The following is a 17,347-nucleotide window of genomic DNA, read 5'->3' as shown; positions in this document are numbered from 1 at the left end:
TGAACGCGTAGCTTATTTAAATAGACCACCTTCTTTAAATCTTGCATTTAAATGTGGGATCAAGGGCATTCATGCTATAGCCGGCCATTTGCTACAGTTTTGAAATTATGATCTCCTCCTCCTCCCCCCACCCCCGCCCAGAAAATTAAGTCTGCTCAGTGGCATGAAGAAATTATGTGATGCACATAGCAGAATATTGATTCACTAAAGTATTTCAAATCTGCGCCTGCGGTTGATAGATGCTGTGATTGTTGTGAAAGTAATGCAGTACATTTTTATACTGTTCATAGGAAGGAAAGAAAATGGAAGTAGAGGTGCCTTTCTCTACCCTCTCTTTCCCACTCATTCCATTTGTAACTGTGTCCCATCCTTTCAGTCTAAGAAGTAATAAGAAGCTATGATTTTACATGGGGAGTAAATAAATGGGGGCAAACAGTAGTAAATTAATAATAAACTCTAGTCCACTAATTCTTTGCTGTGAAGCTTCAAAGTATTGCAATGAACATTTACATTTTATATTTTAAAATATAAATAAATCTGACAATTTTTAGCAAAAAAATAAATAAATCTATATAGCAATATAGAGTGCTTTATTGAAGTGAAGAGCTAGATGTACCTTTTGACTGTTCTGCAGCTTTAGCAACACAGAACCACGATATAAATAAGATGCCATGCAGCTAGTCCTTGGTAAATTAGAATCAATCTAGTCATTGTGGCACACATCTCTCTCAGATGGGATATTAAAATGCTGTTCAAGAGCCATGGTTCCTTTCTCCACACAACAGTTTGGGTCCTAGCAGCCCCTGCCTTCATCTCTTTCACCAGCTCTGAGCCCTGATGCCCCAGGGGCCAAGCATTACATTTTAGGCCTTCTCCTGGGATTTATTCAGTATGCCCCAATTTATGTGAAATTGGGCCTTTCACACAGTTGCATCCTCATGCTTTGAAAATGTCAAGGCCTTACCTTGCAATTTTTATTCACTCGCCTTTCTCTATCCCACACCACAAAGTACAATCACAAGGGAGAAGATGACCATTCTTATCCAAGCAAAATATAAACAAATGTTTATTTATTTAAGGTTTATTTGCAGTATTACCCCAGTTCTGGTGCACAGGAATTTCCCCACTCTCTTTCCTGCCCGGTGCGGTTTGGCAGTGATCTTGCTCCGCTATCCCTTAGAGGGGGTGATTGTGTTTGGCATCTTTGTCACATGAAGGGAGGTAATGGCAGAGAGTCTCAGCATCTTCTCTCATCCCCCCAGTACACTGAGGGCACAGCACCTGTGGGCCAACCAGTAGAGTTGAGAGTAACATTAATCATCATGCCCCTGATCTTTTTGGCATTGTGAGAGCCTGGCAGGGTAGCACACTCTGATGTCATAGCTAGACCAAGGGAGAAATTCTACAGGTGTGGAATTGCAGGAAACCTGAAATAGGGGGGAAGGTTTGACCATACAATTGGTTGGGGGTGGTGGAATGTGAGATGGACATCAGGAAGAAACCCTCCCTGCACTCTGAGCCCTCTGGCTGGCCAGTGATAGTTGCTTTCCTGTTCAGTGTAGGACCTGTGAAATTAAGACTCATTGTCCCTGACCATGCAATCTGAGACACCCACCCCCCCTGTAATTAGTGAACCATGAGGGCAGACGCTGGGCCACACCATCCGTAGAGGCTGGAGAAGCCTAACTGACAGCTGTGAGTCCCATTTGGGTTCCTTGTTTCCACCAACCATGGCATACCCTAAACCGTGGGACTCAGCCTTTTATGGAGTAAATGGTTACCCTGTATAGGTACTGCCAATGGCCAGCTGTCAGGATGAAATTAAGGCAGCAGTCTAGTCAGATCCATTCTACCATTTCACATTAATAAAAATACTAGTAGCTGAAAGCCCGTGCTGTTACACAGGTGTAATACATAGTCATGCATATAAAAGCTGAAAATGACTGAGAACTTAAAAAAATTTACAGTGACAGACCATAAATCCCAGGTAGTGGTGGTGTGTGTGGTTGTGTTCATTTTCATTTGGTGGGGGTGGGATTGTGCTGGAGATTTGTGTTGGTTCGTGCAGGTGGCAGATCAGAAGTGTGTACTGCGGTGAGGGGTTATATATATATTTTAGTTATTGTATGTGATGGTTCTGTTGTTGTGTGGGTGATTCTGCAGAACAATGGCAGCTGGGCCAAATAATCCACCATCTATGTAGTCTCCTTCATACAACCAATGATATTGTTGTGTGCATATTAGCTATAGAGTAAGGCTAATGATTGGTTGAGTTTCCACTGATATCACAATGGTCTAGGACTCTTGGCATGGTATACATATGTGCCTTACTGTAGCTGGATACCACATGGGAATAATTTGTGATGTCAAAATGGCTGAGAACATAAAAATTTGACAGTAACAGACTGAGAATCCCAGTGATGACTGAACCTGGTGATATTCTGAACAAGAAGTGCCCTTAGCAACACTTGTAGCTGTTTCCAACCCTTCACACTGACTCAACAGACATTTTAGGCTTCAGAGTGACATATGTTGACACACCTGGAGTCTTATTATACAGATTAAACTTCTTGGTTTATACATTAATGAGGAGGAATTTACTAACGAGACAAGGTGAGTGAGTTTATATGCGGGCCAACTTCTGTTGGTGAGAGAGACAAGCTTTCAAGCTTACAGAAGTTGGTCCAATAAAAGATATTACCTCTCCCACCTTGAGTCTCTAATATCCTGGGACCAAGATGGCTACAACAACACTACATACAATGAGGAATTTACTAGTTTAATTTACTACGGTTGGTACTCAGTCTTTGTGAATGCTTTTGTATATATTTTACAAAGCAATGCATTTTAAAAATTTTTAATGTATATTCACCTAAGGCCCAGGATGCATTCATACTAAAAACAAAAACATAAATAAAAATGAATAGCTGTTTTAAACAGAACTAGCACATATTGTTCCAAAGTTTCCATGTTTCCAAATTTGTTGAAAATACAAAGTTCCTCTCCACCCAGAAGGATAAGTAAATATACAAAATGAAGAGACGATCTTAAAGTTAATTTTACTTTGTGTTTAAAATGGCAAGGAATTTTGTGAATGCAGATATTTAATGAACAGACATGTTTCTCTGGCAGGATTGATTTTCATTTTTATTGTAAGAAATTCTATAAATAATGTACAAAATGTTCCACTCAATTACCATTGTTAATATATGTTAACATTTCTTTTTTTATTTATTTAAACAGAGAAATCTTACTGAATATTTTGTTGCTGTGGATGTGAACAACATGATGCAACTTTATGCCAGTATGTTGCATGAGAGACGAATCATTATTACCTCTAGCAAACTAAGCACTGTAAGTACTTCACACATCTCCTTTTAAGTAGAATATATTGAGCATTTCATAAAAAGACCTTCAGACCTCTGCAGATTTAGATATGTTCCATGTGTACTTGTAAGACAATATCTACATACTTTTTTGATATATGGTTTTAATCTGGCTCTTGAAGTACAAAAGTCTGATTGATATAAGACCTACTCAGATACATTAAGTCAGGTTAATTATTTTTTCTTATCAGGAGATGAGAGTTCTTTAACTCTCCAGAGTTCATTTCTGTGCCTGCTACCCTATAAAGAATTCTTAAGGGCTATTATAAGATCTTTATTATTCACTTGTGGCTTATTCCATTGGAGCTACTTGAAGGAAATCAAGAGGCCATGATAATAGCTGCTATCCTAACCAGGTAATAGGTAGATTCATCTTTGTTGCAGAGTAGTCGTTTGGGGTATATACTGTAATAGCTCTGATTTGGAACAGCTCTTGTGGCTGATAATAATTTACAACTCAAAATAGCATTTTTATTACAGGTTTTAGGGTACTGCCCACATTGAAATGTTTTTCCTTATGTCAGTATAGACTGGAGAAATGAAAGAATGTCTATGTTTGGTTACAAAACCATATCTAAATATTCAGATATTCTTTTGTTTTAAACGTTGAGATTTTCTTATAGTTTGCATGCTTGAGAGGTTAACTCAGGTTGCAAGTGACTATCATTTTACAAACCAATTTGTGTTATAGTATTTATTTGTATTTAGTAGCTTAAATCTTTTGTTAAAACTCAGTCACAGAAAATCCTTTTATTTCTTTTAAGCGGTGCTGGATAAAGCCTTTTATCTGACACATTTTTCATAGTAGTAATTCAGCATTACTAAATTTACTAAAGAGTAAATGAACAGTTTTCTTTGGGAGCAGGATTTAGATGCAGTTTTAAAAACACAATTCGGAGCAACTTTTCAGAGAGATACAGATGTTCCATTTTGTTTCTAAAAACAAATTTCTATGTTATGTAATATTTTTTGAGATCTCGGAAAATATATGGTATATAAAGATTAATTTAAATTCCATTGAGCCAAAAAGGAAATTTTGTGTGGTGGGGAAAACCCTTTGTTTTGTGAAAGGATGCTAGTAAGTAGCAGCAGTTCCTAAAAAAGAAAAAGAAAACATCACAAGTCCCCAATATACAACTTGTTGTGTGGGCTGCAGCATTGTGCAGAGTCCCATGTGATTTTAGTGGGTCTTAATGCAAGCACATCAGTTCACATGCCTCAAGGTGCAGGAGCAGAGCCAAGCTAAATAACCCATAAATAGTTTGTTATTGAATGAGTGATGTGCAGCTTTTAGAAAGCAGTTGATGATGTAAGTACTGTAAGCTTGCAAAAAAAAAAAAATTCTATTAAAATCCCAGTGCCTTTGACTTTTAAAAGCTAGATCTTTTTCTTTAAATTCAGACTAGACTAGAATCTCCCATTTCAATCATACAGTCCAAGATTTATTTCAGTTTATCTAAAACGCATCCATCGAGAGTAGTGCATGTACAAAACTTATCAATAAAAGTTAAACAATAAACAATTTTAACTGATGTCCAAACGCAAAGTCCTCCCAGCCTCCCCTACCCCAAACCAACGTTTCACATCATCTGCTTCCCATCACTTCACCCATCCTCCCTCCCTGAAAAAGCCTAGGAGACCAGATGAGCATCACACCATGAACAACAAATTTGGACTTTGTCAAACCAATGAGGGAAGAGACTTCTAAAATGGTTGCTCCTTCACAGAAAACATCTTGATCCTCATCCTCTAGGCTGAACAAACTCTGACCTATATTCTGAAGTCCAGAGGAGGTGGACAATACATAGAATTAAGCCATTTTTGCAGCTCACCAATCCAGCTGCGTGCTTGGTCCCTGATAAGAGATATAATAGCCATAAGGGTGCAATAAATAGCCCCAGTGATGCTCTAGGAGAAGAGATGTGTAGGAGTCACTGTGGTGTTCCTTATACCCCTACAAGAATCCTGTATTAGGCTAGGTCTACACTACCCGCCTGAATCGGTGGGTAGAAATCGACGCTCTTACTCCACCAGCAGAGGTGGGAGTAAGCGCCGTCGACAGAAAGCCGCAGAAGTTGATTTTGCCGCCGTCCTCACAGCGGGGTAAGTCGGCTGCGATACGTCGAATTCAGCTACGCTATTCACGTAGCTGAATTTGCGTATCTTAAATCGACTCCCCCCTGTAGTGTAGCTGTACCCTTAGTCAGTTAAACCAGGTTTAAGTCTGCTTTGTGCTGGAAAGCTTAATGGGATGTATAATCTGATCTGTTTTTGCCTAGCTCCCTTCCATTTAAGACCAGGGCTGTTAGCCTTCATATCTCAGTTGATCTCAAAGGGCATAGTAAGACACTATGATCCAGGAACCTCTTAGTTCCAACTGGCAAGGGGCACAGAGGGGGCACATAGTAGCTACAGGAATCTCCTGAGTCTGATATGAACATTCTAGTTCACCAAAGAATGTCATGTGAGGTCTCAAATAAAAGCCAGTATCACATGCATCATCAGTATCACTGTGAAATGCATGTGCAGATGTTGTGCAAGGAATTATGTGTATATATACAGAAAATATGTTCTTAATGTCTGTGTCTAGGAACTGGTCAGCAGCAAAGGTGCAAAACAGATTTTCTGTCAGATAACAGATGTATTTCCATATAGCTTTTTACATGTACATTGAGTATGGTTTTGTTCACAATGGGTCTCCTATCACCAGTCTGAACTGAATGAGAAAACAACCCTATCGTCCTTCACTGAGAAAATAAATGTGCAGCGAGTTTGCTTCGTGACAAAGGGGTCTAAGCCAGGATTGTTTGAAAACATTGTAGAGAACTTTGGGTGAAATAAACTTCTTTAGACAGTAGGTTAACCTGTTACACCTCTTCCCTGATATAACGTGACCCGATATAACACGAATTTGGATATAACGCCGTAAAGCAGCGCTCCGAGGGGGCAGGGCTGCGCACTCCAGTGAATCAAAGCAAGTTCGATATAATGCAGTTTCACCTATAACGCAGTAAGATTTTTTTGGCTCCTGAGGACAGCGTTATATTGGGGTACAGGTGTACTTTGAAATTTAGTCTCTAGAAAATGGGTCATGATTTTGTTTTATATGTAACCATTTGTTTCTAATATTTTTACTCTCTATCACTTGAATCTCTGTTTTTTGATAATAAACGTATTCTTGTTTTTACTATAAATGTATCTAACTGCTGTGGTACTAAGCAAAGTGATGATTCTGAATTGAATCTTGCAAACTGGTGTGTACTGTTACTTTGGGAACTTCAGGCCTGTTAATTTTGTGAGTGTTCAGTGGATGAACCCTCAGGGCTTGGCGTGTGCCTATTGCTACCTGTACAGGGAGAACAAGGCCTGCGGGGTCTGGACGGGACGAGCAACTGTATTCTGAACTATCTGAAGTTTCTGATCAGTTTTAAGATGCAGCGTCATAAAAATTGCATTGCAATAATCCACTAGTGAAGTGACATAGATACTATGGTGAAATCTTGTTGCAGTCTCTTGACCAACTATAGGTGAAAAGATATTCTTGTTCAGATAGCGATCGAGGCCATCTCAAAACAGCTTAAGATACAATAAAATCCCCAAGTTGTCAACTCGAATAACAGATCACAGACAAATTCCCATGAATGAGGGAGCTGGTATCACTTCCTCAGTTTCTTCTGGTTATTTTTCCCAACCTACCAACAATATCAGAGTCTTAACTGGATTAAATTTTAGTCATCTAGCCCATTTCCAAGGCACAGTACTGGCAAAGACAATGTTTCCTCTGAATTTTCTTCGTGCTGAGTGGGCTATAAATTCCATTGAGTGTTACATTTTTGTCCTTGGGCAAACTTACAATTTATTATTAAGGACAAAAAAAAAAAGAGAGGGAGAAATCCCTCACAGAACTGTGTGAGAGCATACAAAGTGGATTGCAATTGCTTTTTAGAAAGATTACATTCTATTGTATAAATGGGTATTTCAGGACTGTTTAAAGTATGGATTATGTAAATGTGTAGTTAAGGACTTTAAAAAATGCGTACTACAATAGAGTATCATGTATGTGTGTGTCCAGGGAGTTTTAAAGACATGTATTATTGTGCAGTAGTGTGCCAATAGTTGAACAATCAGTTGGAATGTGTGAGATCTTCTTCCACATCTAGTAGCGATGACATCCATAATTAAGTTATGAGCTGTTGCTGACAATAATTTTGTTTGGAATTCTTAAATTCAATCATGAAACTCAGGACCATGTATGAAACTAAAAATATCACATTTGGCATTTGTTGGTACTCTGGATAACTGTACTCATAAACAAAACCAATTTTTGCCATGTTCATGCAATAATTAATGATAATACAAAAAAGGAAAAAAGTCACATTACTGATATTTGAAAATTGGCTACTGTAATTGTTACCGAAGGTATTTTAGGAATGTCTGTGTCACATTCAGGAGCTTCAGCCCTTGAGGGAGCCATCCTACCATCTCCTCCTAGAAGCGCCTATCTCTCCCAACCCCACTCCTTATCCCTCCCTGTTGGCACTGAGAAGTGGGTGCTGAGATGCCCTGTCCTGCCAAGGGAGGGGGGGAAAGCCCATCTGCTACCTACATCCTATTTCTGCAAGTGCTGCTCATTGGGGGTAACTTTATTTCTTGCTGTCCCCTGTCCCTGGGATTTTCCCCTCTGCCACTCTTAGGCAGCACTTCTCCCTCTTTCTTAACCTCCTACCCCATCCCCGATTTTGCCTATCTGCCTCGCTATTTTCTCTGCTTCCACCTGTTTGACTCCCCTGCACATACAATTTGACTTTCCTGCATAAATTCAGGCCATCCCTCCCCTCCAGTTTGCGCTCTCTGTACTCTGGTAGCCCCCATTAATAGCAGGGAGCCAATTTTAGTTCTGAGTGACGGAAGAATCGGCAGTGGCTTCAGCAAATGTTACTGAGCATGCTCCGATTGCCCAACCAGGATCAATAACAGCAAAGTAGCAAATCATGCCAGGGAGCAGTTTGTGCTGCTACAATGTGTATTAATAAAAATATTCCAAATAAACAAACAGTCTCTGTTTGAGTGATGTGTATGCTAGATTTTGTTCTCTTGGCTATTGCATGTATAAAATAATATTTTGTTGACTGTGCTGAAAAGGTACCCTTTTGATATTCCTATATTAAATTTTGATTCTTAAGCAAATTTATCTTTCAAAGGTAGTGATATCAAATGCATTTTATTGTTAAGGGAGTTGTCCCTTATTTTTGGGGTTAACTTAATACCAAGTGTTTATGACAGTTCATGAAGACTGGGTTGTGATGTCACTTTCAAGTTATCAGCTCTGTTTTGGTTCACTATCTCAGGGCAGTAAAGACTGATAACAAAAGGCATAATTCAAGGCTTCTCTCAATCTCTCCTTACCCTTCTTTTGAGGGGGATGCAAAATTACTTGAATATATCTGGAAAAAAATTCTTTTAAGTCTAGCACTTCTCTGCTATAAATTTGATGTGTTTGTTGTATTCAAGATAAAGGACTGGCCCTGGCATGAAAGCAAGAGAAAAATACAATATTGCGTTTATAAAGAAGGTTTACTTTGAGGGAGGGAGTATATAGAAGAGAGCGTTGAATCATTAAGTTATCAATTAGCCTTTTTAATTGGTGATTGGACTATTTGCATTTTTAATCTGATTTGTTCTAATAGGTTTAACTCAGTGAGACGCTTGCATTTATTCCCAACCAAGCAGGCTTCTGTTTTGTATGCATCTTTTCATAATTGCAACTCTGTTTACTCTTTTGCATGTTTCTATAACTGATTTGCTATGGTTATTCTTCTATTTTTAAAAAACTCCCTTTGCTTGAATTTTAATAGCAATCTGCATGGCGAGCACAAAAAGGTGTAGTTGGAAACTTCCCTGCACTAGTTCTGTTATAGCTTCATGGTCATTATTTGCCCTAGCTGTTGACTCTTTTACTAGTACAGCTTTCCAACTCCCTTTAATAATATGCTTATCATCAACCTTGCAGCTTGCTTGGGGCTTAGTGTTAGAGTGGGCTAGATTCACCTCGCCTGAGGATCATGTTCTGTAAGATCTGTTTGTAGCAAAAACTACAATTTGTAGCTTTTGAATAGGTATCTATAAAAGAAAAACAAATTACGTTTTGGAATGAGTGAATGAAACAACGTGTGGGATATATTCACAGAGGTGATTTTTATTGTTTCACTTTAACTGAATAAGGAGGACTGGTCTTAGATGTCATGTTAAAATATTGAATATTTTCGTATATTAGTATTTTAGCATCCACTGCTATATTTGTATGAATTGTTTTATTAATTAAATGCAGTTTATTTTTTATTCAATGTTTGCATAAATTATTAAGCTAGTGTGGAAAGCTTTTCTGGTAAGGCTGAGCTAGAACATTGATTTTATGCATGCTGTAGACAGGCCCTAGATGTTTAGGCCCCAAGTGAACCTGCTGTGGTAGTCTACCAGAACATCATACCATACTCTCATGTATTCAAAGCAAAGGAATAAATCATGATTTTACAACAGTGCATCAGTTGACTTATTGCTGTTTTGTGACCGGAGGTAGGAAGGATTGCTGTTTAAAGCCATGTCATTGGTTCTCAAGTCAGTCAAGCATGAAGGCTTGTCATATGCCTCTATAATTGTACCTCACCAGACTTTCTCTAACTAGTCAGCTGGGGCTGTGCATTTTGTCTCAAACACCCGGCTGGCCAGCGTCTGACAGGAGGTTTCTCATCATGCTGTCAGTAATATGTTAACTAGAGTGTATCTTTTGTGGCCTATGTGGCAGGTGGAAAGGAAGCTTCACTTTAAAGCAGATGTCTAAATGTTATCTCCATTTTGACCAATATTTGTTTTAGCTAATACCAGCCTGATAAGTCTGTAAGCACTGTAGTTAAAATTTTGACTTCACTGTCTGTGAGCCCTTTCTGGAGAAGCTTACATGTAAAGGAATGCACTAGGAATTCTTTCATTATGTTAATAATAGATGCAACCATTTTTTGTAGGTATTTGACTGTGGGCTTTTCCTTGCTTATATGCAAAGAGAGCAGCCCCACTCAGTCACTGAATTCAGCATAGTTACTTGGATTGAATGGGTCTTTAGAATCTTGTTGAGTCCGTATGGATTACTTTTACCCATTAAATTCTATTCAGCTCCCTGGCCTTGACAGTCATAGTATCTACAGTCAACCAGGGACTAGGAAGACCAGACAACTCCTTTGAGGATGTGATGCAGCTGACCAGCTGGTAGGAATGCAAAGCACAGTCTCCTTAACTTAAATGCTAAGCGCATCACCTTTGCACATCACTTTGCTGCTTCCTCAGCTGACCTTAAAAGAGAGATTCATGAGTTTGTTCCCAAATTGATGTGTCCCTAGGTGGTATTATTGTCCACTGAGTCACAAAGCAAGTTCATCATTAATTGTCTATTTTTGTCCTTCCTTTAATAATATATTTGTGGTTCGTAGGCTGCAGATTCATCCTTGGCCATGTTTAAAGAATAACTGCTGACCGGTACTTTGGTAGTGGGGCAGATCCTTGGAGTGGTTGTAGAGCACACAGTGTAAGTCAGTGAGGAAGGGGTGTGGAGCTCACTTTTTTACTTCTCAGTCCTGGGTTGGCTGTTTGCAGGAATGTTCCTCAGGTGTAAACTGAAGGATCCAAAACAGTATCTGGGGATCAGCTCCAGTTGTGCCCATATGCTGCGGGGAGGCACTGGCATAGAAATTGCTATGAGGGCTCTGTGCCTCCAGAGTGATCCCCCTACACTGGGGTGATCCTCCCACGGCTGGTTATACCAGTTCTTTAAGCAGAGTCTGCTGGTGGTGCAGTGCAATATGGCTACTCTTCATCTGAGAAACTGATTGTAAACTTTATAGCAACAATCATGTTGAGTAGAGTTATCCTGATAATTCTATGCAAAATCATAGAATAATAGAATATCAGGGTTGGAAGGGACCTCAGGAGGTCATCTAGTCCAACCCCCTGCTCAAAGCAGGACCAATCCCCAGACAGATTTTTGCCCCAGATCCCTACATGGCCCCCTCAAAGATTGAACTCACAGCCCTGGGTTTTGTAGGCCAATGCTCAAACTACTGAGCTATCCCTCATAGACTTAAGGTGAAATTCTGCTCTCGGTATATGCACAAAATTCCAGTGAGGTCAGTAGGGTATGTGTGGACATAGCTGAGGGCTGAATTTAGCTCTGGAAAGTAGGAAAGTGATATTAATTTGTTATCCCATTCATAAAGCATTGCAAAGATTTAACTGATATTAAGCGAATGCCCAGAAATCTCATTAAAACACACACACACACACAGCATTATTACCACTGTTGGTGCCTGCGAACAAATGATGAACAGCAGCATTACAAAAATAAATGTCATTTTACAGGTGAGGAACTGACACACACAGAGGCTAAGTGACTTGCCTAAGGAGACACCAAAAGACCTGGGCAGAGTAGGGAATTGAACCTAGGTCTCCCTAGTCTTATGCTGGCATGATGAACACTGGATCATCCTTCCTGTCTTTACAATAACATATAACAAGATGAATGACACTAGAGATGAATTGGGGAAAAGCAGTGAAACCTCTGATCAGGAATTACACTGTTGACAATTCTGTTTTTTTCTGACTAGGTGCGAGTTACATAAGAGTTCGTTTTCTTTTCAAGAAAAGGTCATGATTCAAAGGTGGATCAGCAAAGGATCAGCAAATTACCTTTTAAAAAAACCCACCATCCGCAGTTTAACACTAAGGCAAAAAGAAAAAATTCCTGGTCTGACTGGGACTCCTCCTCACTTTCCATGTCTAGTAATCCCTGGCAATTCAGTTAGGATTGCCAAACAAGAGTGCCATAAGTGCCAAAGATAATGGCAGTTTTTGTGGACCTGGACTAAGGGTCACTAAAAAAACTCTTCGGATGCTGAGTCACTATGTAGCTGGGCCATATTTGAACTGGTGACCTAAAAGTGAAATGCTCCAGATTCCATTATGAATTGCCAGAGCAATCAGGTCCCTTGAAAAAAACTATGACTCTGTTGATCAGTGGCTGCGTAAAAGTAGGAGATGTGATCAACACCTGAACTGAACTTGTATGTCACACTTGCACTTTTTGCCTGCATACCATACCAGTAGTATTTAGCTATCTGCTTTTTCCTACTTAGCACAGCTTCTCGCCCATCCCATCATTTCTCTTCCTCATATTCACTGTTCAAAAGATGAATTACAGCATAGCCAATGATGCTCTCTAGTCTTGCTTGCAGTAAATAAGTCGCTTGTCAGCTATTCACAAAGAGTGTTGTTCCCTGCTGCTCCTTAATTAGTGGACAGCAGGAGAGCATGCCATAGGGTTCCTCTACCTTTTGAGGGAGGATGAAAAAATTATTCTTGGGAATTCCCCCTTCAGAGGGGAAAAACATATGCAGACCCCCCTTGTTTTATGGTAGAGCCACCTCTTTTGCATAGAGAGGGGAAGTAATGGGCGGGGGAGAGGGAAAGAAAGGATTATGGGTGAGACAGAAGGTAGTAAGAGGGGGGAGATGGGCGAGGAAACCTGTGTGTGGGAGAAAGAGAAGTTGGGGGAGCTGGGAAAAATTAGGGAGAGATTTAGAAATTAGGGTATAAGTGAGCAAAAGGGGAAGGAAGGATAGCACATGGAAATGGAAAGAATACAGGGAGACTGAAAGCGAACATTAGAAAAGACAAAAAAGTGAGAAGAAAGCAGTGGTAGGTGGAGTTAGCTTTTTCAAGATTAAAGGAGCACCAGACTGGAGAGACATTCTTTATTTAGTCTAAAACTTAAGGGGACACTCAATTTGAACTTGTTAAACTTGACTAATATTTTTCGAAACACTCTTCTAAAGAACACCCTTTAAAATATGTTCTAGCTTTTTTTTTGGAGGAAAAACATTTTAAAAAATTTACAAAGGACTTGTCTCTGCTACCTCTTATGCCTCCACTTCCACTTATGCCTAGAAAAGTGTTTCGTGCAGGCAAATAAGCTCAGTTTCCTCCTTCCACCTGCTCCTTTCTGGGCATTCACCTGCCCACTGCCTCTTCAATTTCATTTTCTGCTCTGCTGCTAGTACTGGGAAACACCCTTTTCCTGAGCCCATAAGGCTAGGCAAGAATTGTGTGAATTCTTTTCCCTTCCAAGGTAGTATAAAAGAGTGATATCACCATGCTGCATCATGAGAGAAATAGCAATTGCCCATCAGCAACACAGTGAAATGACTACACAAAATGCTGTCAAATGCACGGAATAAACATATTGAAAATACAGATTAAAAAGAGGACAAAATTTGAAAAATAGGAAGTTGGTTTTAAACTATGCCTACAAGTTTAAAATTAACATTTTCATGTTATTTATTTAATGTCCAACATTTCATTTTATTTCCTTGGTTGAAAAGGCAAATTTAAATAGAGGGGTCTGATCATCATCGTTGGGGTTGCAATGGGAGGCAGACAAACCATTAGGCCTATGGGACTTTGAGGAAGAGTGTGCCAGGGCTCATTCCTAGACATGACATTCAAAGCCACTGACAACATTAGAGAATGTTTTGGGGAATTGATTTTTGATGCTGTAGCTCATACGGTAGTTTTTTTTTTAAATGTGATTGCACGGCACCACAGGTTAATTTTACTTGCACATTTTGTCTAATTTGAGTCACTGTGTTTGGCTTACAGACAACATTCTGCTAATAAGTTTTTATAAATTCCTATTTTTCATATTGTCATGATTGTAAATCTTGTCATCTGTATTCTCTCAGTTTTGTTTTCGCTGGAGGTTGCAGAAAGTGCTTTGAACAAAGTAATTTATACTGATAGAATGTTAACTGTCAGATAAGAAAAATGGTTTGTGTGATATATGGAGTTATTGTTTTCAGATCATTCACTTGAATTAGATGAATCTGCAAATAGCTTTCAAATAAATATATTGTAGAAATCTGTTAACAAAAAGCTTTCAACTCAAAATAGCATTGTTTCAAAAAGATTTCAGTGTTTCTGCAGAAATTAAAAAAATGTAACTTTAAATATTGTAGAAAATTGCTTTTCTTGTTGACATAGACTCCAGACTGTGAAAAGGTATAAACTTAAGTCAGTCTCTGTTGCTACTTTTAAATAAATTAGTTTACTAGAGAGGTGTATTTCCAAAAGGCAAATCCTTCTGGCTTGTCAAAATGTTTAGTGTGTAACCTTGCATTGTTATGCATTAAATATTGTTAACTAGTGCTCAGATGCTGTGGTGCCTGGGTATTGTTGTAAGAACCTAAATAGAAATAATATAAAATCAAAATAGAGGTACAAATGTAAAGATTTCCAGAGGATACTTTACTGACTGACAGCTCTCAGCTAGTCGATGTTTTTTAGAGATAAATCTGACATGTTTGAGCATGTACTACTGCTGAGAGAGCATACAGTATTAAACGTGTGTCCCTGCTGTGCAAAGTCAGATGATTAGGTTACAGTTTTCCCACAATTCCAGACAGAACATTGACTCCACTGAGTACAGGTCATACAAACTTCTGAAAGTGTAGTCAAGTTTTGTTTGTTGATTTGTTTTAAGGATATGTTCCTTTATGCCATATAGAGACTCATGCATTTCACAATCTGGAATTGACAAATCACCTTTTAAAACCATATAACACACAAGCAGGACTGGAAACATTTTATAAATTATATACTTCTCTTGCAGCCATAATCACCTTCTTAATAATAATAATAATAAATTAAATTAATATCTAGCTTTTATATAGTTCTTTTCATCTGTAGGTATTAAAAGACTTTACAAAGGAATTAAGTATAATCATTCTCATTTTACAAATGGGGAAACTGAGGCACAAAGGTGAAGTGACTTGCCCAGCACCAGAAATAGAACCCAGTCTCCTGAGTCATGTCCACTGCTTTATCCACTGGATTACAATGCCTCCTATATAGTATGTGGATATTTATTCAATAAGTATAAACTTTTTGGACTAGGAAATGAGTTTAGGAACTGTTTACATTGATTTTGAACATGATTTGGTTGCCAACTATAAACATGATTTTAAAACATGATTCTAATACAGTTTAATACCATCCTCGCTGGCTTGACAAAACATATAAGAAAATAGTTTAACTGGAGACTTGTTTAAGCTGATTTTAAACACAGTTCCAAATTCAGTTCTATGCCTAGTTATAATGGAATCTTAGAAGACAAGAAGATATATAGAACACCAGACCCTCAATAATATACTTGTTGTCCACCATCAGCTTTAAATATTAAGATCAAAACCTGAAACATATCTGTACCCAAGCAGGCAACCAGTGCAAAGTATAACCATGGGTAGGCAGAATCCTCTCTGTTGACACCATAGACAGTTGTTTTACCTCAGGCTGCCCTAGCTGCAGGCAGTTGACCAGTCATTTTGAAAGCTCATAGTAAAGGTTCATTGATAGGGTTGAACATTGGAGTACCAAAGGCACATATCAGAATTGTCAAGTCCTTGTGTGTGAGAGAGAAAGAAAGCTATAGTCTTTTGATGTTCTTAGGGAAAGAATAAACTTGCTTTCACCACATCTGACCTAGCACCATCTAACAGCAGTCGCTCTTCAAGGGTGCCTCAGTTTTTGAACATTGTCAGGCTTCTGAAGAGACTATCTGAAATAGGAAGATGTAAGGAAACTCTGACTCTCCTCACGTTTCTTGCCCAACTTGCTCAGCATAATTTCAATCTTGTTGAGATTCAGTCTCTGCTAATTTAGTGCCATCTTGTCATGAATTTCACTAAGGAAATTTCTTAAACAACAAAATCCCCTAAGTGTCTGGAGAAAGTAGCATATGTAGCTTGGTATTATCAGTAAGCACCTACTTCCCACACTCTTTTCAAAGTGGTAGCAGATAGAATTAAAGAGCACTAGAGTTATTACAAATCTCATGGGAACACAACACAAGATTTCTGGGGTGCTGGAACAGTTCTTATAGTGGAGGTGCTGTGAGCCATTGAACTAAAATGTAAATCCCATATATAATGGAAACCACTTCAAGTCAGCGAGTACTGCATCACCCCCTGCAACTTTAGTTCCAGCACCTATGATTGATGTTGAGTGATGTTGATGGTACTGACTAGAATCCCTTGTCAGATAGCACCGGAAACAGATGTAAACATTCCCAGTCATACTTGAAAGTGCAATAGAATCTATTGACAGACAGTATCAAATGATTCTGACAGCCATAATAATACCAACAAAGGCAGGCCTTTTCCGTCATGTTATTTGTGACTGACAAAGGCTATCTCAGCACCATATTTCAGCTCCCTGCCTGAAAACAAACAAAAAGTTATCAAACAAACATTTCTGTCCAGGTGCTTTTATAGCTGTTTTGCCACCACTTTCAAGACCTAGAAAATCAAATACTGGTATAGAAATACCAAACAGTCGGGTTTAGCAAAGTTCATGCAACAAACTTTCTCCATCTTCTTTAAAACCATAGAATTATGTGCCAATCAGAACATCTCATGTTACAAAAGGAATTTTGACAGACAAGGATGTAAGCCGCAAGTTTTTGCAGGGGAACGGACTACCAGTTTCTAGGCCTTGTCTACACTACGAGAGTAGTTCGATTTTACTTAAATCGAATTTTTGGAATCGATATTGCAAAGTCGAACGTGTGTGTCCACACTAAGGACAGTAATTCGACTTTGTGAGTCCACACTAACGGGGAAAGCGTCGACATTGGAAGTGGTGCACTGTGGTCAGCTATCCCACAGTTCCCGGAGTCCCCGCTGCCCATTGGAATTCTGGGTGGAGCCGCAAATGCCTTCTGGGTAAAAAAAAGGTGTCCAGGGTGCTTTTGGGTAACTGTCGTCATCCGTCCATCACTCCCGCCCTCCCTCCCTGAAAGCGCCGGCGGGAAATCAGTTCGCGCACTTTTCTAGTCAGTGACAGCGCGGACGCCACAGCACTGC

At 39.1% G+C, this 17,347-nt stretch overlaps 1 protein-coding gene across 3 annotated transcripts in view; it reads left to right on the top strand.

Annotated features, from left to right (window-relative positions):
• Positions 1–17,347, top strand: part of DENND1B (DENN domain containing 1B) — a 253,889-nt gene that overhangs the window by 135,097 nt on the left and 101,445 nt on the right. For all 3 annotated transcript variants that reach the window (XM_054037265.1, XM_054037262.1, XM_054037263.1), the window contains one exon: positions 3,244–3,354. In XM_054037265.1, the coding sequence (XP_053893240.1) occupies positions 3,244–3,354 (111 nt within the window). The remainder of the gene's footprint in view (positions 1–3,243; positions 3,355–17,347) is intronic.

Source organism: Malaclemys terrapin, chromosome 8 (assembly GCF_027887155.1).
Source record: "Malaclemys terrapin pileata isolate rMalTer1 chromosome 8, rMalTer1.hap1, whole genome shotgun sequence".
Taxonomy (NCBI): domain Eukaryota; kingdom Metazoa; phylum Chordata; order Testudines; family Emydidae; genus Malaclemys; species Malaclemys terrapin.
This window is presented reverse-complemented; position numbering and strand designations above follow the sequence as displayed.